This window comes from Castanea sativa, chromosome 10 (assembly GCF_040712315.1).
Source record: "Castanea sativa cultivar Marrone di Chiusa Pesio chromosome 10, ASM4071231v1".
NCBI lineage: Eukaryota > Viridiplantae > Streptophyta > Magnoliopsida > Fagales > Fagaceae > Castanea > Castanea sativa.
This window is the reverse complement of record NC_134022.1, coordinates 14,859,620-14,884,113: the sequence shown is the minus strand read 5'-3', so window position 1 is coordinate 14,884,113 and position 24,494 is coordinate 14,859,620. Positions and strand designations below refer to the sequence as shown.

The 24,494-nt window shown below is 38.9% G+C and overlaps 1 protein-coding gene across 5 annotated transcripts; it reads left to right on the top strand.

Annotated features, from left to right (window-relative positions):
- Positions 1-463: 463 nt before the first annotated feature.
- Positions 464-22,570, top strand: LOC142613531 (SPX domain-containing membrane protein At4g22990). 5 transcript variants are annotated; one of them, XM_075785914.1, is made up of 11 exons: positions 464-533; positions 3,141-3,199; positions 4,599-4,719; positions 5,620-5,931; positions 6,057-6,161; positions 6,951-7,405; positions 8,221-8,522; positions 8,845-9,032; positions 19,919-20,109; positions 20,203-20,336; positions 22,014-22,570. In XM_075785914.1, exons 2-11 carry the CDS (start codon positions 3,147-3,149, stop codon positions 22,250-22,252), a joined length of 2,100 nt encoding a protein of 699 aa, XP_075642029.1. In that variant the 5' UTR covers positions 464-533; positions 3,141-3,146; the 3' UTR covers positions 22,253-22,570. The 5 variants fall into 5 exon arrangements, with proteins under 5 accessions (XP_075642029.1, XP_075642025.1, XP_075642028.1 ...); XM_075785910.1 differs by lacking the exon at positions 464-533 and adding an exon at positions 638-1,053; XM_075785913.1 differs by lacking the exon at positions 464-533 and adding an exon at positions 1,390-2,020.
- Positions 22,571-24,494: the final 1,924 nt, after the last annotated feature.

Below are 24,494 nucleotides of genomic sequence, written 5' to 3'. Positions count from 1 at the left end.
GATTATAGTGATTTTCTAACTATTAAATTTCTTAAAAATCTACTGTCTAAAAAATGTTAAACTTGAACCCAATATATATTTCTCATATATATATATATATATTAACAGAAAGCTAAACCGAATATAAATAAAGCACTCTAATCATTCTCGCTCACGGTCACACACATTGTGCTCTCGTAATAATTGGATCATTATTATAGATAAAGGGCAATAAAGGTCTAAAACATAATAATTCCTAAGTTGATTTCGACCCCTTATTATATATCACAGACATTCCAATCTCTCCTCCCAACCCTACATTACATCATTATCACTGGAGAAACGAAAGACCACTCTGTTTTTATTGGGGGTTATCTTTCATTTTCCCCAAATTGCCCACACTCATTCTCCAAAATTCCAATTCCATCCCAAACAAATCTAGGACTCTAAAAAAGATACAGCTTGCTTTCATTGTACGGAAAGAGAAAACATAGCAAAGCCAACTCTAACAGCTCTCACAATCGCGGGAAATTATTGTGCAGCATCATAAATAGGTAGTTTTTCCTTTCACATGAATAGTAAATTTCACAAATTAAATTTATGGTAAATTTATTATTTATTATTTATGTGAGTGGAATAGTAGGTATTTAATTAGTGAAAGCCATTATTTATACAAGGGAAGTGCATACGTAATTCGAGAGGATGAAATAATTTTCCCAAAATCTCCCTTTTTATATTTAAGGTATCCATATGTATCCATATGTATTCAGATATTCTCATTCTATCAAACGCAGCACTATTTTCTGCTCTCTCCGAATCCGGAATCTCCATTTCTTATTTCCGAAATTCGCGTCGAGAGTTGCTTCGTAAAACAGTTTCCATTTGGTTTCCAATAAGAATATGCTTCCTCCATTGTTTGCGTCTTGTTGCTGCTAGCTTGTTATTGCTATAGCTGTGTTCTCGTTGATGGTCATCTAAATATAACCAAAAACAAAAAAACACATACAAACTTTGCGTTTCGTTTCGTGTGCTCAGACTCGCAGCCTTATAGCGAGATTTCCGAAATTCACTTCGGTAATGCTTTTTTCTATGAACGAATAATTATTTATTTATTATTTGTTTTTTGTTTTTTTGTATTTGTTTTCTTTGAATTCGTGCTCCGTTTGGCAACTTAGAAAAGAAAGCGAGATTCGAATTTCGAAATTCCGCGTCTCAGGTTTTTTAAGTTATAGGAAACCTATCATACAAGTCTGTTATTAGTTAAAAAACTAGTTTTCGTTTTTCTTTTTCTCGGCAGCCAAACAGAGCAGGAACGAAAACTTCTCTGCAGTTCAAATTTTCAATTGGAGCATAATATTTAGCTTACTGGTATATTGGACGGAATAATATATACTATATTCATAGCGGTGAAGAAGATTTTAATTTAATTTTTTTTTCCTTAATGAGTATAGTTTGTGAATCTGAAATAGCCGACTATGTGATACTAGAATTTGACTAATTTGGATTTGTTTGATATGGACTTGGTCAAATTCGGTGGTTTTTGCGAGATAATGGTTAACATGTTCACTGAATTAGATTAAGCTAACTAGTCAATATGCTAATTTGATCAGCAATCACAGCTCTAAGGATTGATGGCTAATCATAAATTTAGGAATTGGTGGCTTTACATAAACTTTGTGTTAGGCATGATAAGTTTGACTGATAACCCGATAAGCTGTTCAGTTGAATAAGAACAGTACTGAAGTTTGTTTAAATTAATTGTTTGGGAGAAAGGAAATTTAAACACGCTATCCTTTTCAGCTGGATTTAGTTGGACTCATATCATGATTGATGTGGCAATTACATGCCCAATTTATGGCTTTATGATAGGTTTTCAGTATTTAAATAATACAGAAAAGTGACGGTTTTTGTATCAAGTTGGGATTGGGAGTCGAGAAGTCTAGTGTTGGCTAGCTGAGATTAATTTTCAAGGGCTGGATTCTCATGTTTATTCTTTTCTTCCAAAGAATAGTTTATAATTTTTTTTTAAAAATAAAAGAAGGTCAGATGTAAGTCTTCTTTACTATCTCTGAATTGGGTTTTATGTAAGGTGTTCAATATTGTTAATTGTGCTTGTCTGGCTATAAGAAAGTGGAGTTTTAGTTTTTCAATCTGTCTGAAATGCTATGTTGCGTGGAATTACATCCATGTGAGGATTTGGTGTATGTCTGGTTCTTCGACTTGTCTAACCTACAATTGTTAAGACATACGGGAGTTTGTTAATCTGTAAAATGAACTAGTTATCTTGTTCTATTGCATGAGATACTTGAAATTTCTACATAATACATTTTGCCCAAGATGAATTCTTCACTGTAGGAACATTTTAAGTTGGGAATTCTAGTAAACCAAGTAGTATTTATATCTTCATTTGTCAGGTATTCCATTTAGGTACATGTCTCAAAGTGAACATGTAGTTGTGTCTGATAGATTTACTTCATTTTAAAGGCTTTATGTAATAGCATACATGTATGTACTAAAATCAGTTTTACTTCTTTGCAAAATAAAAGATATTGCCTATTATTCATTAGAAAAAAGAAAAAAGAAAAAAGAAAAAAAAGGTATGGCTCTGTCATGTGTCCGACAGATTTACTTAATTTTAAGGCTTCCATGTAAAATAGCATACATGTATGTACTAATTGATTATACTTCTTTTCAATACAAAAGATATTGGCCTATTAGTCATTAGGAAAAAAAGAAGAAGAGATATTGTGCTGTTTAATCTGTGAAATGAGGAGACCACACCACATTTTGCCCTCAAGCACAAAATGTTATTCAATTGTAGCTGTCAGGTTTTGTGTATGACTGTCTGGAACTATATTTTATACCTCTGACATGGTAAAAGGTCTACAACAGCACTGAAGTTGTCATATATTTTGAATCTTCAAATCAGTTTATTCCTTAGAGCTGAATTTTAGGCTAGCAGAAACTAGGTGATACTATGAGAAGTTCTATGGCAACATAATACACAAATTATATCTGTTATCGTTTTCTTTTCTCATTATCCTTTAATGCTGGAACAGCTCCCGGTATCATTGTACCCAGGAAATGCAAACTTCTGTTGTATATGTTTCTGTTGACTTCTAGTCATCTTCTCACATCAGTATATATAATTTTATTTGTAGTGAAAGATGGTTGCCTTTGGGAAGAAGTTGAAGGAAAGACAAATTCTAGAATGGCAAGGGTATGTTGAAATGTGTATATATATGTATATAATTTTTTGCATTGCTTAGAATTTAATTCATTCTGATTTCTTCAAGAAAGCTTTCTCTTAAAAATTAGAAAAGAGAAAATGTATACAATGAATTTTGGATACATCATTATGCTATCTTATCTATAATTCATTATTGTATTTCTATCATTTATAAAAGCATTCGGATTACCTATCAAAAAAAAAAACATCATTATGCTATCTACTTATGAATAAGTCATGGTGATAAGATATCAAATTGTTCATCTTGTCTAATGGCCATTGTAACTCAAATGAGTTGATTTTTGGTCAATATATTGCAATCATTTTAAAGCTTATAGATTTTTAAGGGAGGCATGTAAACCTATTGATAGCAAAAAGAGAAAAAGGCATGAATACAACGGTTTCAACCAAGATACTAACCCCAAGGTCACACAGCAGATCTACATGTCCACAGCATGCCCTCGGCCCCCACTTACTCTTGACAACTACTTACATACATTTTCCAATAGAAACCTTACCTCATTACTGATTGATAAACTCTCTATTGTTCTGTTGATCTGTTCCCTCCAGGAGTGGTTTTCTTTTTGGCCGATCTTAAAATATATGGGAGTTTTAAACAGAGAAATTATTTATCCATTTAACTTCCTATAATATCCTTACATTTGAATCCACCACCCTTAAATTTGAATCATCCTTTCTTCAAACAAAAATGCTTCTTCTTGGCCCACCTAAGGGCATTTTTAGAAGATTTTTATGTTTACATGCCATTTGCAATCACCCTGTCCATTTTGGGATGGAGGGAATATATGAAAGTGGCTGAAACAATTTCTTGATCCTTCCATTACCTCTGAAAGTGGCAGGTGGCAGGTGGCAGGTGGCAGCAACCTATCCCACAGTATTTAACCAGACCTTGATCTGAACCTGCAAAACACAGCTTTGTGGAGTCTCTTTGTGTAGTCCATTGCCTAACTCCATTTGAAAATTGTTGCACAAAAAATCATTCATCCCAAAACTTAGTTGCTCTCCACAAAACACACAAAACCTGTTGAAATGATACCTTCATAATTAAAAGCTTTTAGGGGGTGCAATTTCTCTGTAGAAATAGCTAATAATATATTGACAAAAAACCTGTTTTGCTAAATATGGTAGCTTGTACGTGACTTCTTTAAAGATTCTTATCAATCTTTTTGTTTGAAGGCAACCAAAACAAAGAAGTTGCACTGACATGACATTACATATTTCTCCAACTTAGTGTAGGCACACATATAAACAATACACTAATACAAAGTTGAGTGTTCCAACCTGTTGGTAAATATTAAATTGGACAACATATTCATTTCATTGTAATTAGGATCCTTCTGTAGATACTCATAATTATTATTTCTTTCAGATATTACATCAACTATAAAATGATGAAGAAAAAAGTAAAACAATATGCTCAACAAATTGAAGTTGGGACACAAGATCGCCGGTATGTTCTCAAGGATTTCTCAAGAATGTTGGATATTCAGGTAAGTTGTGTGCATGTTTTTATCTGTGTCTTGTCTATATCTCTGTCATTCACAATCTGTTTATTGAATCACACATGTTTTGTGTCAAACTGAGTGCACATTGAAGTTTCAACATATTATATATACTGAAAATGTTTATAGGTTTATTAACTCTAGATGAATTCTTGGCAGTTGGGTTTGTGGATCATGCATCCACCTTGTCATTATGCTTGTTTAAGCAATCCGTTGAGCTGTTGAACATTGATTAGCATGAGCATTTTTTATAGTTAAGTTGTAGTAGGTTCTCTAATGGAATCAACTTCTTAAAATGAACCTCGTTACCTTTTTGGAAGTCATGTGGGAAGATCTGTCAGTCTTTAAGATAAGTGAGGAAACATGTGATGTTCTGGTAAATAAAATGGAAATTCTGTCATGCCTCTTAGATATGCAATGAACCGTGTGATGTCCATAAGAAGCTACCCTTACATAGGATCAAACTTGAGAAATGTATTTTTTGATGGTTGTGTTTCACTTTTGTACCTTTCTTACTGTCTTGGTGACAATGCAAGATATGTTCGAACTATGGAAGGGCCGTAAGTTGCACGGGCTCTTGTGCTGATGTATACCTACATATCTGTACATATACATGTATAAATTCACGTGTGTGTGTCTGTCATTGTATTGCTTGCCTAATATATATTGCCAAGAGCCTTGTAGCTCAATTGGTTGGCACATCTTGGTGTGTGTTCATGACATCCAGGGTTCAAATCCCCCCTCCCCCTCGAAACTATTGAATTAAAAAAATAAATTGAAGCAGGAACTTCTTGCATGTACAGCCATCATGGATGTTTTAACTTCTGCTGTTCTTTACTTGAGGTTGACCATGAAATTTTTCTACTTAATTTCTTCTTAATATTTCAGATTGAGAAGATTGTCCTTTTTCTGTTGGAGCAACAAGGGCTACTTGCAAGCAGGCTAGCTAAACTTGATGAACAGCATGATGCCCTTCAGCAACAGCCCGAAATATCCCAAATATGTGAGTTACGACAAGCTTATAGAGCAGTGGGACAAGATCTTTTAAAGCTTCTCTTTTTTGTTGAGGTAAATGCTATTGGTCTGCGTAAGATTCTGAAGAAGTTTGATAAACGCTTTGGTTATAGTTTCACTAATTACTATATCAAGACTCGTGCAAATCATCCGTACTCCCAGTTGCAGCAAGTGTTTAAGCATGTGGTAATGTGTTGATGTTCTTTTCCTATTTCCTCTTTTAATTTTTTGGCTAACCTTTCTATTTGAACATTTAAACACTTCAAAAATACTTCTAAAAACTATTTTTCCTGGATGAATGGAACTTGCAGGGAATAGGGGCTGTTGTGGGAGCCGTATCACGCAATCTTCATGAACTTCAGGACCGTCAGGGAAGCTACTTATCAATATATGATCAGCCTGCTCTTCCCCTCCAGGTTCTGTAACATATACTCAATGCAACCTGATCAAGTTTTTATGGTTTTTTTTTCCTGTCTCAATGTTTTCTTACTCCCTGTTTATATATATGTGTGTGTGTGTGTGTGTGTGTGTGTGGCGTGTACAGCTCAGTTAATGGGCTGATTATCTATTTGTTGTTGTGGGGGTATGGATATCCTACAATGGGAAGCTCCTAGAGACGCAATTCTTATACCTTTCAGACAGTTTCATATTAGTTTCCCGAACAGGACCTCTCTTTCTCTCCCTCTTTCTCAGTTTTCTCTCTTATTTTCTAATATCTCACCCAAAAATGTCTAACCCCTCTTTCTTCTTCTCCTCCTCTATTTATAGGCTTCCTTAGTAGGTTGGTTATGATTACATTAGATGGTTTTTCATGCAAGTGGGGCCCTTTGAGATAATTCCTGACAAAAAGGGGGTCCCATTTTGGGAACGGATGTGTCAGTTTTGGAACTTGCAACAGACGACGGATGTTGTTCAGCGGGCGACCTCCTCTAAGGCATTACCGAGATACCTTGAAAACGAGTTCCGAGCAACATTGGATCCCGAGGTTGAAATAGTTCACTGGTTACCTTGGGCCAAGCAGTGTGCATTGGAACCATTGAATGACCTTTATTTGATCCACGGCTCATGGGCCACCAAACAATGGGCTGGTGGACCGATCACCGTACAATATATATTACTGAAGGAGTTGTAGTTATATATTTTTGGTTGGAAAGCAACCATAAGGCTGGTGATTTGCTATGGTATTAACTAGTTTTCATCTGCAGGATCCTGTCATTGATTCAATAAAAGCAGCTGTGGACAGGTTAACCCACTCAACAAATTTCCTCAACTTTTTGGCACAACATGCACTCATTATGCAAGAAGAGTTCCCTACTCCTGTTGAGGAACAAGTTGATGATCAGAACTACCATTTTATGTCGCTTCTTTTGAACTTAGTGAACACATTTCTTTATATGGTCAATACATATATTGTTGTCCCTACAGCAGATGACTACTCCTTGAGCCTTGGAGCTGCAGCAACAGTTTGTGGTATTGTAATTGGGGCAATGGCTGTTGCGCAGGTGTTTTCTTCAGTCTATTTTAGTGCATGGTCAAATAAAACATACTTCAGACCTCTTGTATTTAGCAGTGTAGTTCTTTTTGTGGGAAACATCTTGTACGCGTTGGCTTATGATTTTAATTCAATAGCAGTTCTCCTAATCGGACGTCTTTTCTGTGGGTAAGGAGTCTTGCTTTTCCTCTGGACTCATTACTTGGTAGGAATAACTTCAAGCATGTGAAATTTGTGCATTTTATTGAGAGACTATGTGGATCTGCACATGCTTTGCATGAGGAGTGCAACATTCTAGTAAGGGAATAGCATTCTTATTTACTTTATTGCAATATGAAAGATCAAATTTAAATATTATAACTCAGCATAACTGCAAAAAATTAATTTATATACATATGCACTCGTGCATGCATGCACACATGCACAAAGGAGACATTCAAATATTTTTATCAGTTATTTTCAAATTAGATTAGGTCATATATTTGCGCAGGCTCACACACACGTGCATATATTTCAAGGAGAATTTTAATTGGTGTCAGGTCTTGGAGCCTGCACTGAACTCAGTACCAAAATTATGGGTTTTAGAAAAGGCACGATGGGGCCTAATTCTTTCAAATTAAGAAGGCAGCATGAAGCTGTTTTGCTATACTCAGGCTTTTATTTGGTATTAAAATACAAGCAATAAGATTGGTTTCTGCCCGTTTATTGAGGCCACAATATTATTTTATTGTCTGGTCGGAGAAAAAAAAAAAAACTAGAAAACCATTTATTGGTTCTAGAATTGACAAGAAACTCATTTTTGTACACTGCAGTACAGCATTAGATCTTAAACTATGATTAGAGCACTCAGATTGAACTGAAAACTAGAAATAGTGTAAGGTGGTAAGATTTATAGATTATGATTAGAGCTTAAATTATGGTTAGATGACTCTTATTTATACCTCATGATATGTGTTGACATAGTCACTCTTCCCAAATTGCAGACTGGGTTCTGCTAGAGCTGTTAACCGGAGGTATATCAGTGATTGTGTACCACAAAAAATCCGCATGCAGGCATCAGCAGGTTTTGTTAGTGCTAGTGCTCTTGGAATGGCTTGTGGTCCTGCTCTAGCTGGTTTGCTTCAAACTAATTTTAAGATCTACAAGCTTACATTCAATCAGGACACTTTACCTGGCTGGGTTATGGCTGTTGCTTGGCTTGTGTACTTAATTTGGTTGTGGATCTCATTTAAAGAACCTTCTCGTGAAATTGAGGAGAATCATATACCACAGGAATCTAATGCTGGTATGTTGATTTAGATGGTAAAGCTTTTTGGTTGATATCTTGCACGTGATTCTGTCTGTGTTAGATCATTTGAAGGCTGTAAATTGAACTATTGAAGCATTAACCCTTTAATGTGAACATAGTTATCTAATATTTACTCTTAAAATTGTTTTGTTATTCTATAAACTTCAAAATTTTAAATTACTAACCGCACTGTCAATCTGTCATTTATACTGGTGGTTTACATGATCATTTATTACGTGTTAATAAAAAAAAAAATTCTTTTGACAATAATGTTCTCTCTTCAATATGCTTACTTCTGATGGTGGATCTTGAATGACAGTGGTGGTAGAGAATGATGCACTTGAGCATGGACTTAAACAGCCATTGCTTGTTAGTTCTTCAGAAGTCAAGCAACAAGATGAAGATGGTGAGCAAGAATGTGATGAAAGCGAAGAAGCTCCTGAGGACTCTCACCGACCAGCAACTTCAATTCGATCAGCATATAGACTACTTACACCCTCCGTAAAGGTATGTGATTGACTCAGAATTTTATATGAGTTATGTAAAATTGATAATTATATCTTTGATGTCATCATTACATAAAAAATTAGTTTAGCATAATGACATAACATGGTTTTGTTGTTCTATATATATAATGCAAGGAGCACCAAAAAAATTTCAGAATTTAATTTTTGAATTTTGAACTAGTTTTATTTTTTAAATTTGAATTTGGAATTTGATCTTTGTTGTGATTTGTACTTTTATGGGATTTAGTTGTGGTATGATTAGAACTTTCCATATTAATGTAATCTTGGCACCTACATTTGATGGTTGTCTAGACCCATCGACCCTCATCACTTGGTTAAGTAATGAATCAATTCTTTGATCAAGTTGATTTATCATATATAAAAAAGGCTAAATTTCCCAAGATGAAACTAATAGGTGAGCTAGGGACTATTGGAAGGATATTGAAAACCTTGGCTTTAAGAAGGACAAGCCTCCCATAACCAATTGGGAAGAAGTGAAAGAAAAACTCAGAGAGAAATATATAACTTCATCCTATCAAAAAAAGAGAGATTTGTCCAAATATTATCATGGTAACTTTTTCGATCAAAAAAACAATCTAAGTTAGTGAGATAGACCCGCTACTGGTTATGTGGCACAATTTGAAGAAGATGAGATGAGTGCTTGAACACTTACTAGTCCTAAGTTCATCCCAGTAACATTGGAAGACATATTGAAGGTCCTCCAAGACACAGTCCAAGAAAGCACTAGGTATAAAAGCCCAACTAGGCAAAATAATGGCCTCCACCCAATAATATTGAGGCACCACAAATTTGGGATGAAAAAGAAATAAAAGTGTTACAGATGTACAGTTAGTACCACCTAAACCATGTGTAGTAGATCCAATTCAACCTGTTGAAGAATCATGACTTGATGAGGCAAAAATTCAGCAAGAGAGCGAATATTTAGAGGATTCATATGACATGAAAGTTGAGTTTGATGCCAACAATACTAATCAACCCTCCATGATTGATGAAGTAGAGAAGCTTGATTTGATGTTGCTTCCTATAGAACAAGATAGGTTTGTATCATTTATTCCACCTATTGACTTTATCATTCCAGAAGCATTTAACATGGTGGAACAAAATGCTTATTTGTTCTTAATGTAGCCAGATGTGCTTCAAGAGTTATTGCAATTATCAACTACAAAATTTCTTATCCTTGAGCACTTCAAAACCTGAGGTTGAGTTTTCTCCAACCAGGGAAGAATGATGCAAGGAGCACCAAAATTATTTCGGAACTTATTTTTCAGTTTTAAATTAGTTTTCTTTTTGAATTCGGTCTTTATTGTGATTTAGGATTTTATGGGATTTGATTGTAGCATGATTAGAACTTTCCATATTGATGTAATCCTGGAAGTCCTATTAAAATAGTGGCCTTTGTGACCGTGAAGTACAATTTGAATTAGAAATTTTTTTTGATAGGTGAATGTTTTCTGGTCTGGTGTTGATGCCAAGCACCCTTAGGTGGTAATGCCTAAGGTTTTCAGGAAATTTCTAGGTGGTGAAGCTTAGGGTTTGTCCTGCTTTTTCTACTGTTACCTTTATCTCTTTTCTTCTACCCTGTCCTGCATCATAGCACCTTCACTTTTCTTCCTTTATGTTGAAATTGAAAAAATAAAATAAAAAATATTTTTAAGTTTGACCTGCCAATATATGTGCTTTTTAAATTTATATTACACTGCTGATACAAATTATGTTTATGGATTTATGAACTTCTTAATTTGCTTACTATCAATATTGCAAATTCACTTGGTCATTACAATGAAGCTAGAAGTCCAGATTTTACATGAAATATAATATGAAGGTGGATGAGTATTTTGCTTCTATATTAAAACCTGGTCTGATTTTTTCCCCACCAAAATCCACCTCTCTTTGAAGACATTTTCTTCCCTATGCAAAATGCATTTGTACTCTGGGTGCATGACTAATCCTCCGCCCCCCCACCCTGCCTCCGCCACAACCACTACCACCTTTCCCTCCTTCCATCCCACCCCATCCTCCATTATCGACATATCCAATCCTACCCTTTGTTCCCCCCTTTTTCACCAACCTGCAACACTTTTACCCTCCAAATCCTTGCTCTTTCCCACAATCTTTCTACTGGCCAAGTCAGTTTGGCCAGCACATTCCTCAACATACTCCACCTCAGCCCTCCTTACCTTAAGAGAATTGAACCCCAAGCCTATAGAACACCCACCTAAACCCCCTCCCAAGCCAATTTCTTCGCTGGCCAAGTCTTCTATACCAGGGGGGTCAGAGGGAAAGAACTCACTTTCTTCTCGTATTGACTCAAAGTCATTTCTCTTGGCTTTTGATGGAGGGCGTATGGATTCCTGCTCCATTACTGAAAAACAGGGGAAACATCAAGGTTCAATCCGAGTTGGTAGATTGGGGTTGGATTGGATCATTGCCTGTTTGGTAGAGTTGTGCCAGTGGGACTTTAGCAAGAAGCACTTTTTTAAATGGTTTCACAAGTATCATGAAATTTTGGAGTTTTCTAGTAAATCGAATAAGGGCGGTCTTTTTGTGGAGATATCAGAGTACCATAATGGAGCAAGACGTGGTTGCTTGCGTGTACCAGAAGTGATGAACAGGGGAGGCTGGGCTTTTCTTGAAACAAAGCAACATGTTTTTTTCTTGGGAAAATCAGCTTCTAGGCCAGGGAAGGAGGTGGCTGCTGGCAGTGGCGGGCGTGACGAATCCACTGGAAATTCAAGGAACCATGTTGGGAAAAATATTAATGGGGACGTGGTCTGAAAGTACCCTGAATAGTCTCTTTTAGGTAAACATAGTGTAGTGATCCGCCAAGAGTGGAGAGAAAAGAAATCGATCTATTCTAGAAGTGGAGGAAGTATTGGACCAAGTATAAAGGCCTCCATCCATAGGTATATCCATCAGCCCATGGAGAGAGATAAAATCAGAAAATCTATACATAGCCCAAGTACAACTTGCAGCCCCTAATCTTTCCGATGGGAAGCGGATTATATTGAAGTCCCCTCCTAAACACCATGACAAATCCCACCAACTAATCAGCCCTGTCAGCTTCTTCCACATTTTCATACACCTCTTATTCAAATTTGGCCCATACACTCCTGTAAACGCCCACTCAAATTGATTCCCAACATTTTTAAATTTGCATGAAATAGAAAAATACCCCACTGCTTCCTCCACTTTTTCCACCACTCTGTAATCCCACATTAGAACAATACCTCCAGAAGATCCTTCAGAACCCTGGTATAGCCAATCTACATATGGACAACCCCATATACTTCGAAAAATTCCTCTAGTTATCCATTCAAGTTTAGTCTCCTGCAAACATACAATATCAGCCCTCCAGGTATGTAGCAAGTTACGAATTTGGAGCCTCTTCTCAACCACATTCAAACCTTTGACTTTCCAAGAAAGTATCTTCAAATTCATTTCGAAACAGATAGTGCCCGCTCCCTATTAGTATCATTACGCCTAGATGAAGTAGAACTATAATTAATCAAACTAAATAGACCCTTCAACTCTCTTATACCTTTCACTCCTGAACTCTTCAAGTCACGTGCTTTTTTCTCCAAAGTAGCCCTACGGTGTAGTTCAGCCTCAACAGCTAACAAGAAATTTGTCGCTTGATTTTCCAAACCTTGTAAGGACACGCCTAGGAAGTTATCAAACCCATTGAATCTACTTTCGAACCACTCAGAGTAAGATTCTTTCCTCACTGGATTCTCCACACCCACAACTTCCCATCCTTCCATGGCCAAAGGTAGTGAAAAAGCTAGTGGTTCCACTGCTAAAGGTGACAAACCCTTTTCGTTAGGTAGCTCAGCAGCCTCCAAATAGGTGTCTAAAACCCAGTCCTCCACAAGTATTTCATCCCCCTCAAACTGAGCTGATGACACCTCCAAAGAATCTGAAGACCTCAATGGAACCAAGGCCAGCTGATTTTGCTCTCCCAAAACCTCTGTGACTTCACCCGGTGGTTAAGAAATTTGTATCAGAACTGCTACTCTCCTTCCATCTCGTAATTCAAGCACCCACTAATCCCAGTGTTTTGGGTCTCGTCAGATGGGAAAGAAAAAGGGTGGGTTTGTTTTGGCTTGAACCCGTCGCTGTTCACTATATCCCAATCCAATCCTTACCCCCTTTGAGTTCTGATCACCATTGTTCCAACTTGGGTATGTCTTTTTCTTGATACAATTTTTTTTTTTTTGGTCACATATGTTATTGTCTCGGTAGGTGGTACATGTGGCTTTGTTCATACAATTGGGTCTTTGTAGATGGTTTGCGGGTTCTGTGTCACCGTCGTCCTTCTCCGATCTGAGATGGGGCCGTCGCGGGTTGGATTAGATCAAATGCGTCGCTGGATGTGGCTAGGCTAAGGGGTTTACTCTAAAGATGGGGCTGTTATGAGCAAAAGAAGAAAGATGGGATATGTTGGGCTGTGCAGATGGGTTTGGTCCAGTATGAAAGAGAGCCTTTGGGAGTAAAAGCTAAACACTGAAAGAGAGAAGAAAAAAAAAAAAAGAGCAGTAGGCGTGAAGAGAAGAAGAAAGAAAGAAAATGAGAAACAGAGAAGCAGATGTGAAGAGAAGAAGAAAGAAAGAAAAAGAAAAAGAAAAAAAAAGAAGAAGAAAGAGAGCTGGTGATTAGACAAGATACTGAACAGTGGGTCCCATTCGTTGCTAAAAATAACGAAAAATGCCATATCACTCTATTCTCTGTTTTTAGAAACTCCCAAATTGTGTTTTCAATTTTGGTATCTCATCATTCAAAAACTAGAGAATTGAGTAATGGAAACATCACTGAGTAAGCAAAGCCAAACAAGCACCTCGTGGTGGGGTCCACAATATTTTGGGTTGTAGGTGATGAAAACCCGGTGATGGAAAACTTAAAATCCAAACAACCCCTCAGTTGCCAAATATTTTTGGGACTATAAGTAGGGCTGTCCAGAGACCCGGCCAACTCGACTCACCTGCCGCCGCCGACCGAACCCGACCCGCCGCCGACCGATCCGACTTCTCCGGCGGTCGGAAACGGGTTTGTTCCTTCAAAACCCGAGTTTGGCGGGTCGGACGTCGGTTTTCCTTCTCCAGAATCCGATCAAAATCGATCCGACCGATCTGTGAGATTACCGGCGATAGTTTGGTAGATCCGGTGACATCTAAATCATTTTCGTCAAGATCTCGGCAAGATTTCACCGAATCTGGCCAAGATCTTGCCGAAAATGTGGCCTAAATTAGGCCGGATCTGGAGAAACCTCAAAGATTTCGCCGGATTTTCGCCATTTTCATGCCGGATTTTCGTCGTTTTCATGCCGTTTTTCGCCGTTTTCAGGATTTTCGACCCCGACCGACCCGTCCGTCGTCATCTGATGCTCTGATCCGCCCGATCCGTACATTCCGACGGTCGGCGATGGGTGCATTTTTTTGCCACCCGATTCCGGCGGGTCGGTTCTGGGTTGGGCATAAACCCGACCCGGACCGACCCGTGGACAACCCTAGCTATAAGTTAGAACGAGAGACTTGGGGGATTTGACTTTTTTCAAAAATCAAATAATCCAACTCTTCTTAATTGTAGCAGGCCTTTGCGTGGCCCTTTTGCTAAATGGACTCGGACCCATTTCTCTTTAAAAATTACCGTTGCTTTTGATGGTGCTGCTCAACGTAAGGTCTAATGGAGAAAATTTGTCCATCCAAAAGAAGCAGCAAAATTGGGCCCAGTTTTGTTAGAGCCTGTGGCTTTAAATGACTAAGCAACTCAGGCCAAACCCATTAAAGCCCAAAATGAATTCATTCAAAACTTGGTGAAGTTGATTGAACAAAGCTTATGGGAGGTGGGAGAAGGGTCAGGTCCCATGGTTTAGCCGAGAAGACTTCGACGGTGCTCCTGAACACCAGCGAGATGGGTGGAGTATCCTCGTGGTTTGATGGGTGCATGGATGAGATTGTGAAAGGTGGTGTTTCCTCGGTAGGGTCTCGAACCAGCGAAGGGTCGGTTTCCCTTGCTTCACCCGTGAAGCCTCTGATGGGAGTTCCGAGCACCAGTGAGATGGGTGTGGACCTTAAAAGGTCCGATGGGTATGTTGAAGTGATGGGGGCTAACGGTGGTCATTTGGTGGGCTCTCGAACTAGTGGTGCTGTGTTTGGTTGTATGGGAAACACTGCAATTGTCGCCGATGGTCCAGTGGTGGATTGTCTATTCTCTGGGGATGTTCCAAACCCGGATGGGCTTTCCGATGGGCAGTCTGACTTTGCCGAGCCCGCTGCTTCACCAAAGATGGTTTCACAGCCTCTATTGGGTTATGAGTTCTCCAATATGAATCGCAATCACAAGTTGTTGGTTCAAAATTGTTTCTCACCTCTCTATGAGTTGGGTTCTAATTCCAAAGAGGATGACATGCTGATGTCGGATTGGGACAACTCCACTGGCTTAGGTAAGGATGAGGATGATAGAAATGTTTTGGATTTTGTACCTTTGGCTGAGTGGGCTCCTTATAGGGGTCTTGATATGGTAACAGAGGAGAGAGCAATGGATGACTTTCTCGTGGAGGATAATCTGGAACCATCAGTGTGGGTTAAAAGGATGGTTAAGGGTTTTGGTAAATTTGTAGGCTTTCCTATAGATTCTTGTGAAAGGTAGTGCATTGCTTTCTTTCAAAAGCTTGAGGAAGTGTGGGAAAAACAAGCTACTGCAGGTAGTCTTCGTCGCACTGTTTCTTCAACTAAAAAAGGCATGAGAGAGTTGAAGAATTTAGTTTCTACTATTAATTATGATGGACAATTTGGTCGGCGAGCTAGGGGGGATGTGAATTCCGTTGGGTGGGCTCAGATCGTTGTTCATGAATTTGAAGATCCTATCTTGGAATGTGAGAGGATTTAACGATCCTCAAAAGAGGGATACCATGAAGAATTTACTCAAGGAGTGGAAATGTGATGTGTGTTTTCAAGAAACAAAATTGGACTGTGCTAATTCTTTTGTTGTGAAAAGCCTTTGGGGCAGCCCTTTTGTTGATTGGGTAGCTTTGGATGCCATTCACACAGCAGGGGGAGTTCTTTTGATTTGGAACAAACAGGTGTATGAAAAAATTGACTATGGTTGGCTGCTTTTCTGTTTCCATTGTGTTGAAGGGTGTGGAAGATGGGTTTGTTTGGATTTGTTCGGGGGTGTATGGTCCGACTGCTGTTGGGCTTAGGGATGCTTTATGGATTGAACTTCATAGTGTAAGAGTGAGGTGGAGCTCGGCTTGGTGTGTCTTTGGTGACTTCAATATCATCAGATATCCAGCAGAGCGTCTTGGTTGTACCTTTTTTTAATCCAGCCATGTTCAAATTCTCAGACTTTATTGAGAGGAATTTTTTGGTTGATCTACCTCTGGTGGGGGGTGAGTATACATGGTTTCGTGAATCTGAGAACCTTTCTATGTCTAGAATTGATAGAGTTTTGGTGTCCTCTGACTGGGAGGATCACTTCTTGGATGTGACTCAAAGGCCTCTTCCTCGTGTGATTTCAAATTACTGTCCTCTTCTTGTGGAGGCAAGTGGTATGTCAAGGGGGAAGAGCTCTTTTAAATTTGAGAATATGTGGCTCAAAGGGGAGGGTTTTGTGGATCGAGTTTGGGAGTGGTGGAATGGATATCATTTTGTGGGGCCTCCTAGTTATGTTCTAACCTGTAAATTCAAGGCTCTTAAGGGAGATTTGAAGCGTTGGAATAAACATGCTTTTGGGGATGTATTTTAGGAAAAAATGTTTTTTGTCTGAACTCTTGGACCTTGATTTGAGAGAAGGGGTGCAATCTTTGTCTCCGGCAGATAGAACAAGAAGAACTGAAGTCAGGGATGAAATTAAGTATTTAGCTTCCTTGGAAGAGATTTCTTGGAGGCAGAAATCGAAAGCTCTATTTTTAAAAGAAGGGGATAATAATACTAGATTTTTCATAGGCTTGCCAATTCTCATAGACGAGCGAATACTATGAGGGGTGTGGAGGTTGATGGTATTTTGCATGAGGCAGAGGCAGAGATTCAAGATCAAGTGGTGGGTTTTTATGAGTCTTTATATCAGGAATCGGAATCTTGGAGGCCTACTGTTAATGGCCAAGAGTTTGCAAATCTGGATGAAATTGATTGCCTTTCCCTAGAAAGGGAGTTTGAGAAGGAGGAGTTCATTGCGGCTCTTCGGGAAGTTAAGGGTGATAAGGCTCTTGGCCCTGATGGCTTTACCATGGCATTTTTCCAAAAATGTTGGTGTGTGCTTGAGAGGGATATTTTGGCTTTCTTTGCAGACTTTCATAACGAATGCATTTTTGAGAAATCTTTGAATGCCACCTTTTTGTGTTTGATACCTAAGAAGACTAATGCGGTTAATATTAGAGACTTCCGCCCTATTAGCCTTGTGGGTAGCTTGTATAAGCTTTTGTCAAGGGTGTTGGCACATAGACTTCGATTGGTATTAGATAAACTAATTTCCAACTCCCAAAACTCCTTTGTTGGGGGAAGACAGATTCTTGATTCCATTCTTACTGCAAACGAATGCCTGGATAGTAGACTGAAGAGTGGAAATCCGGGTGTAATTGTTAAATTGGATATTGAGAAGGCTTATGATCTTGTGAACCGAAGTGCCTTGTTTTATCTTTTGGAGAGGATGGGTTTTAGGGAGAAGTGGGGGAGATGGATGAAGGCATGTATTTCTATAGTTCGCTTTTCAGTGCTTATCAATGGGTCACTAACTGGTTTCTTTGGTAGTTCTCGTGGTCTTCGTTAAGGGGATCCCTTATCTCCACTCTTGTTCCTATTGGTGATGGAGGTGTTGAGCAGGTTGTTGAAGAAGACAAAAGATGGGGGCTTTCTTAGCGGTTTCCAAGCAAGCCCCACTGTGGTGAGAGGAGGAGGTTTGCACATTTCCCATCTTTTGTTTGCTAATGATACTATTATTTTTTGTGACGCTTCCAAGGAACAATTATTATATATTTGTATGGTTTTGATCTTCTTTGAAGCTATCACAGGCTTGATAGTAAATGTTGATAAGAGTGAGATTGTGCTAGTTGCTGAGGTTGGGAATTTGGATGCTTTGGCCCGCATTTTATGTTGTAAGGTTGGCTGTTTGCCTATGACTTACTTGGGTATGCCTTTGGGGGCTCATTATAAGGATTCTTCGATTTGGAACCCTATTATAGAAAGGATGGAGAAAAAGCTCTCAGGTTGGAAGTGGTTAAATTTGTCAAAAGGGGGTAGGCTTACTTTATTGAAGAGTACTTTATCAAGCCTTCCCACTTATTTTTTTATCTTTGTTTACTATTCCACAACATGTGGCGAATAGATTAGAGAGGATCCAGAGGAATTTCCTATGGGAGAGATCTACTGATGTATTTAAGTATTCACTTGTTGCTTGGGAAAAGGTTATATGGCTAGTGGAGGCAAGTGATTTGAGGATCCAAAGGATTGGGTTGTTTAACCAAACTTTACTAGGGAAGTGGCTTTGGCGCTTTGGTAAGGAGGCCACACACTTATGGTGTTAGGTCATAGCCTCCAAATATGGGGAAGGTAGTGGTGGTTGGTGCACAACGCATGGCTGTGGGATGTGGAAGAACATTAGGAAAAGGGCGGAGAGTTTCTTTGGTCCATGTGTTGTACGCAGCTGGAGAGGATTTTTGTATTCGGTTCTGGCATGATCCTTAGAGTAGTCCTACTCCTTTGAAAGAATTATATCCAAAATTGTTTGCTTGCACTGTGGATGAAGAAGCTAGGATTTCTAATATGGTTGAGATTGTGCCTGATGGGGGTGATAGAAGTTGGAACTTACTCTTCTGCTGTGAGTTTCAAGACTGGGAGACAGCAAGGTTTTATGCTTTCTTTGCATATATCTCATCCAAAATACCTAGGGGTGTGATAATACCATGGTTTGGCAATTGAATTGTAGTAGTGTCTTTGATATGCATACTTTTTATAAATCATTATTGAAAGCTCCGTCGGTTTTTTTCCCTTGGCAATGCATTTGGAGTGTTAAGGTCCCTAGAAGGATGTCTTTTTTTCTTATGGACAGCTGCTAGAGGTGGGATTCTCACAATAGATAACCTTTTTAAGAAGAACTTGCCTCTTGTTAATTGGTGTTACCTATGTTGGTGTGAGGAGGAAACCGTGGATCATTTATTACTACATTGCAAGTTTGTCTATACCTTGTGGAGTGAAGTCTTCTACTTGTTTGGGGTTCAGTGGGTGATGCTGAAGATAGTAGTCTCTCTACTTTCTACATGGTGGAATTGGTTGGGCATTCATTCTTCCAATGTTTGGAATATGGTGCCAGCGTATCTTATGTGGTTAACTTGGAAGGAACGCAATGCCTGAACGTTTGAGGACATTGAAAGAACTGTGGACCTTTTGAAGTCTTTACTAACTAGGACTTTGTTTGAGTGGTCTCGTATTTGGTGTTTTACGCATTGTATTTCTTTGCTTGATTTCGTTAATTCTGTTAGCCTTTCCCTTTGATCTGTTTGTATCTCCTTTTTTGTAGTGAGTTTACTATTGTAAACTCATTGTACTTTTCTTATCAATAGAGTTTTTAATACCTATCAAAAAAAAAAAAAAGATACGTTATCCAATCGTATTGCACATTGTGCATCAGAAATTTTTGCTCCTAATTCAGCTTGTCAAGTAGAACCTCACTATTGACCTGCTGATGATTAAAATATCAAAATCCAATCCTATTATCTTCTGGTTAAGGTCATGTTTTTTATCGGTACAAGCCAATGGACAGACTCTAAAATCATTGAGAACCTTATCTTCTTCTCAATAGCGATTCTCTGACATTAATTTTTGGTTGGAGCTGAGTTTCTACACATTCTCTAATTGAATCTCTATGGTTCATCAGGTTCAGTTGTTGATATATTTCATGCTCAAATACGTAATGGAGATTTTACTCTCAGAATCTAGTGTCATTACCACATACTACTTTGACTGGTCTACAGGCAAGGTGGCAATTTTTCTTGCTTCCCTTGGCCTCACAGTTCTTCCAGTAAACATTGTTGTTGGAAACTACATAAGCAACATGTTTGAAGACAGGTAATTATTAACATTAACTTAATTTTTATATAAAGTTCTGGATATGTTTTTCAGAAACTGCCGATGCATTAATTTTCATTGATCTGATTGCAGGCAAATTTTATTGGCATCCGAAATTATGGTTTGCATAGGCGTACTCCTGAGTTTCCATATAATAGTTCCATATTCTGTGCCTCAGTATGTCTGCTCAGGACTCATCTTGTTTGTTTCTGCTGAAGTACTTGAAGGTGAGATATTGTTTGGTTAAATTATTTTGTTATTTGCGATAGTGAATAGTTTGTATGAAAGAGTATAATTGCACGTGATGAATATCCAAATTCCAATTGAAATGAAAATTTTAATTGATGTATTTTAGGACAAGTAGAGGAAGTGGTGGCTCCTCAAGAAGTTAAAAAAATAAATAATTAATAATAATTAAAAAAAAAAAAAAAAAAGAGGCTGGAGTCCAAACTGCAGGGTTATTATTATTTTGGCTTTTTAAGTTTCAATTTTGTCAATGTCATCCTCAAACTTTGTTTTCTCTCTCTCTCTCTCTCTCTCTCTCTCTCATTGAAGCATCCAACCACCACTACTGTAGCTAGGTGACCCGCACATTTCACCCTAACCTCAAGCAACCAGCAGCACAGCGAGTTGCTTGGCATTCTTGTGTCCACAATGGTCTGTGGGTATGGAACCCATTCCTATGCCTGTGTCAAAGTCAACCATGGTAGACTCTGTCTCAGGCAGAGCAGCACTGCGGCCTTTGTCTCTAACCCACTCATTTTCTCATTGTTCACAGTGAGGGATATATGGTGGACTCCTTTTCAAAGAAGCCAGCCATTGCTGCGCATCTGTAATGCCGGCATGTTCCACAATCACTGGATGATGGTGAAGATTGTTGTTAGCTAAAATTGTTTGAATATTTTTTAACAAAGCACTAGAATAAAAGGGAACCCACAATGGCCACATCTGGACTCTTTTGGTTTGAAATAAAATTTCTGCTGGACCCCTTGGCTAGGAAACGATTTTTTTTTTTTTTTTTTCTTTCTTTTGCCCCACAATGATCACATCTGACCTCCTTTTAGATAGTAATAAATTTCTGCTGCTGCTGCCCTTCGGCTGGGAAACAATTGGTTTCTTTCTTATGCTTGAGAAAGGAAGCTCACAGGTGGGCAATGATGAATCTCCACGTTGCCTCCACCCACTCCCATGTCCAATGTCCTACGTCACCAATGCCAGCCTCCTTGACCGCCATCCACTGACTCCCCACATCCTCCAAAACCACTTCAACCACCCCCTCCACCAGTTGTCTCTATATTTAAATTGTTGCCGACCTTTTAAGTTATGGACATCCAATTTGGTGCCTTTATCTATCTGTAAATGGTATGCTATATTTATTATCTGCCAACCATTAAGTTTAGAAAACTTAAACCACAAACACCAAACTATATGTAACTTAAAGGTATTAACATAATATGAAAACCATCTTAATTGAATCTGGATTTTGGCACAATATAAATAGTATCCATTAGCTTTATGATATTCCGCAACCTTTCATGAATGAATTCAGGCTAAAAATATTTTCGGTTTATAGATTAATACAAGCCTGGACAGGGGCTTCTTCAATTGTGATTCTTTAAAGTTAAATTTCCTCTATTTTCAAGATAAAAAAGCATCATGTCTTATTGTCTCATGTTTAGTAAATGTATCATTTCTCGGTACCTCATAATTTTAAAAAAAAAATTGTACATTTACCAGCTCCAAAATTTGTGGTGCATTCCCAACAACAGTTTGGTATAGACTTTAAAAATCCTGTATTGATTTGCTAAAGTACCAGAATATACTCTGTGAATATTTGAATTTGTTGCCAAGTTCTTAGGATCCTGAAAATAATATGTTATAACTTTCCTCAATCATTGGTCCAGGTATCAACTTGGCACTCCTCTCTCGGGTCATGTCATCCCGGCTTTCCCGTGGAACCTATAATGGTGGACTACTTTCAACAGAAGCTGGGACAATTGCACGAGTGATTGCAGATGGCACGATAACCTTGGCGGGGTACTTGGGCCAGAGTAGACTCTTGAATATCACCCTACTTCCTTCACTCTTCATTTGCATATCCTCAATTGTTGCCACCTGCTTTACCTACAACTCTCTCTATTGATTAGTAACTTTTTGATTCAAAAGATGCCCCGTAATCCAATGCAATGCCGTCCCCTTAAATCTCTATTTCTTCATTATTTTGCATCTCTTGTATCATTATTGTTGTATATTATAAGAAAACAAGCTCATTGATTTCTTCTACAATTTGGACTTTAATAAATGACTAGTCCTCTGCTATAGAGGCCCCGAAAGTTGCAAGTCTAGAGAATTCCTGTCTTTGCACGAGATTAAACTACGAAATTATAAACACCTTCGAGCTGAATTATGGAAAATTATGAGTGTTTCCTTTTAAGTTTAATTACACATTTAGTCTTCAAAATTTGTCTCATATATTAAAGGCTAGCTACAAAATTTGTTATAATTTTATACTACAATCTTACTCAATATCTTTTATTAGAGATGAATTTTGACAAATCGACCATTGAATTACATTTTCTTCCTATATTCTCCATGATTGCAAAATTTCTAAAAAATTAAAAATCAATAGTTATATTGTGGGGAGTAAAAAGGCCCTGATGGGTATATGGGCCTTTGGACCATGCTAAGGAAGGCTGACCTGCTCCTGGGTTTAGAACTTGTTAGTACTATGGGTCGGCCCATACGCCGAGGATCCGAGGGTACATCCGAGGATGATTTTTCCCCTCGGACGGACATCGGAGATTCCGGGACTTCATTGGAAAGGTTAGGGAATGACACGGTGAAGACCAATGGTAAAAGAGAGTGAACCCTTGAATGTCCTAGAAGCATCGATGCTAGAGAAATACCAAAGATAAAGGCTGCCACCTCCACATTAAAGACCCTGCACCTACCACCCTGGCCGCATTAATGGGGAAGTGACACCTGAACAGTGGAAGTGAAACTTCTGGTTACTATTCAAAGGCACTGAGAAAAGATATATCTAGGCTAAGGGGGAGTTGGGGCGACACGTGTACAAAGTATCAAAAGGAAGAGTATTTAAGGAGCAACCTAGAACTGAAAAGGGGGACTGATTTTTTTTGTAATCTAAAAAGGAAAAGAAAAGAAAGAGAAAGGGATAATATAAGAACAACTTTCGGCTTACGTCCGAGGAGGCTGATTTATGATATTCCTTGTTGTTTCCAAGTACTTGCAACCTTTAACTTGTCATTTAATCCTCAAACACTTCTAACCTGGGTACCAAGCCCACACTCTACAAATTCATATTGTTTAAGGCTCATTGGGCCTGATCCCGTAACTGCTCTTGGGGCCAGGTGCAATTGTGCACTTACAATTGGCGCCGTCTGTGGGAATCTAGTCTAGAAGAGGTAGGGATATTATGGCAGGCTTAGGCTCTCACCATGCAGAGTCACAGGGATCACAACCAGAGGATCATTTCGAACGTCTTGAACGTCGAAGGGATCGGGAAGGGAGTGTCCATACAGAATACCCAGGCGCTAGCCATACTCATGGCGGGGGTAGCACCACCCACGAGGAGGGTTCTAAATCCATGCAGAAGGAAATCAATCGTTTGAAGAGAAAGTTGCGTTGTGCTAAACGTAAGTTTTCACCGTCCTCGTCTAATTCTTCCTCGGAGAAGGATAGGGGAGGTGGCTACAGCTCAAAGTCGCGCTCCCCCACCAGTGCAACGTCCTCCGGTGAGGAGGACGACCAGCCAACCCGCAGACGTAAGAAGCTTCGTTCTAGGGGCTTAGGCAACGATACTATGAGTAGGGCGTTGCACCAACTCTCTAAATCTCCGTTTTCACGGAGGATTGAGAGGGGGAGGCTTCCCAGGAGGTTCACCCAGCCCACCTTTACCATCTATAATGGCCGGACTGATCCGGTGGAGCACGTGAGTCACTTCAACCAGAGGATGGCAGTGCACTCTCACAATGAGACTCTGATGTGTAAAGTTTTTCCCTCCAGTTTGGGACCTGTGGCTATGAGATGGTTTAACGGTCTCAAATCGGGGTCTGTAGGCTCATTCGGGGAGCTAACTAGGGCATTCGCTTTGCGGTTTATTATGTGTAGCAGAGTCCCTCGGCCATTGGACTCGCTGCTATCCATGGCCATGAAGGAAGGGGAGACGCTGAAAGCGTACTCCGACCGATACTGGGAAATGTTTAACGAAATAGATGGTGATTTTGATGAGGTGGCGCTTAATACCTTTAAGGTAGGTCTTCCTACTGACCACGACCTAAGAAAGTCTTTGACGAAAAAGCCCGTCCGCAGCGTACGTCGCCTTATGGATCGTATTGATGAGTACAAAAGGGTAGAAGAATACC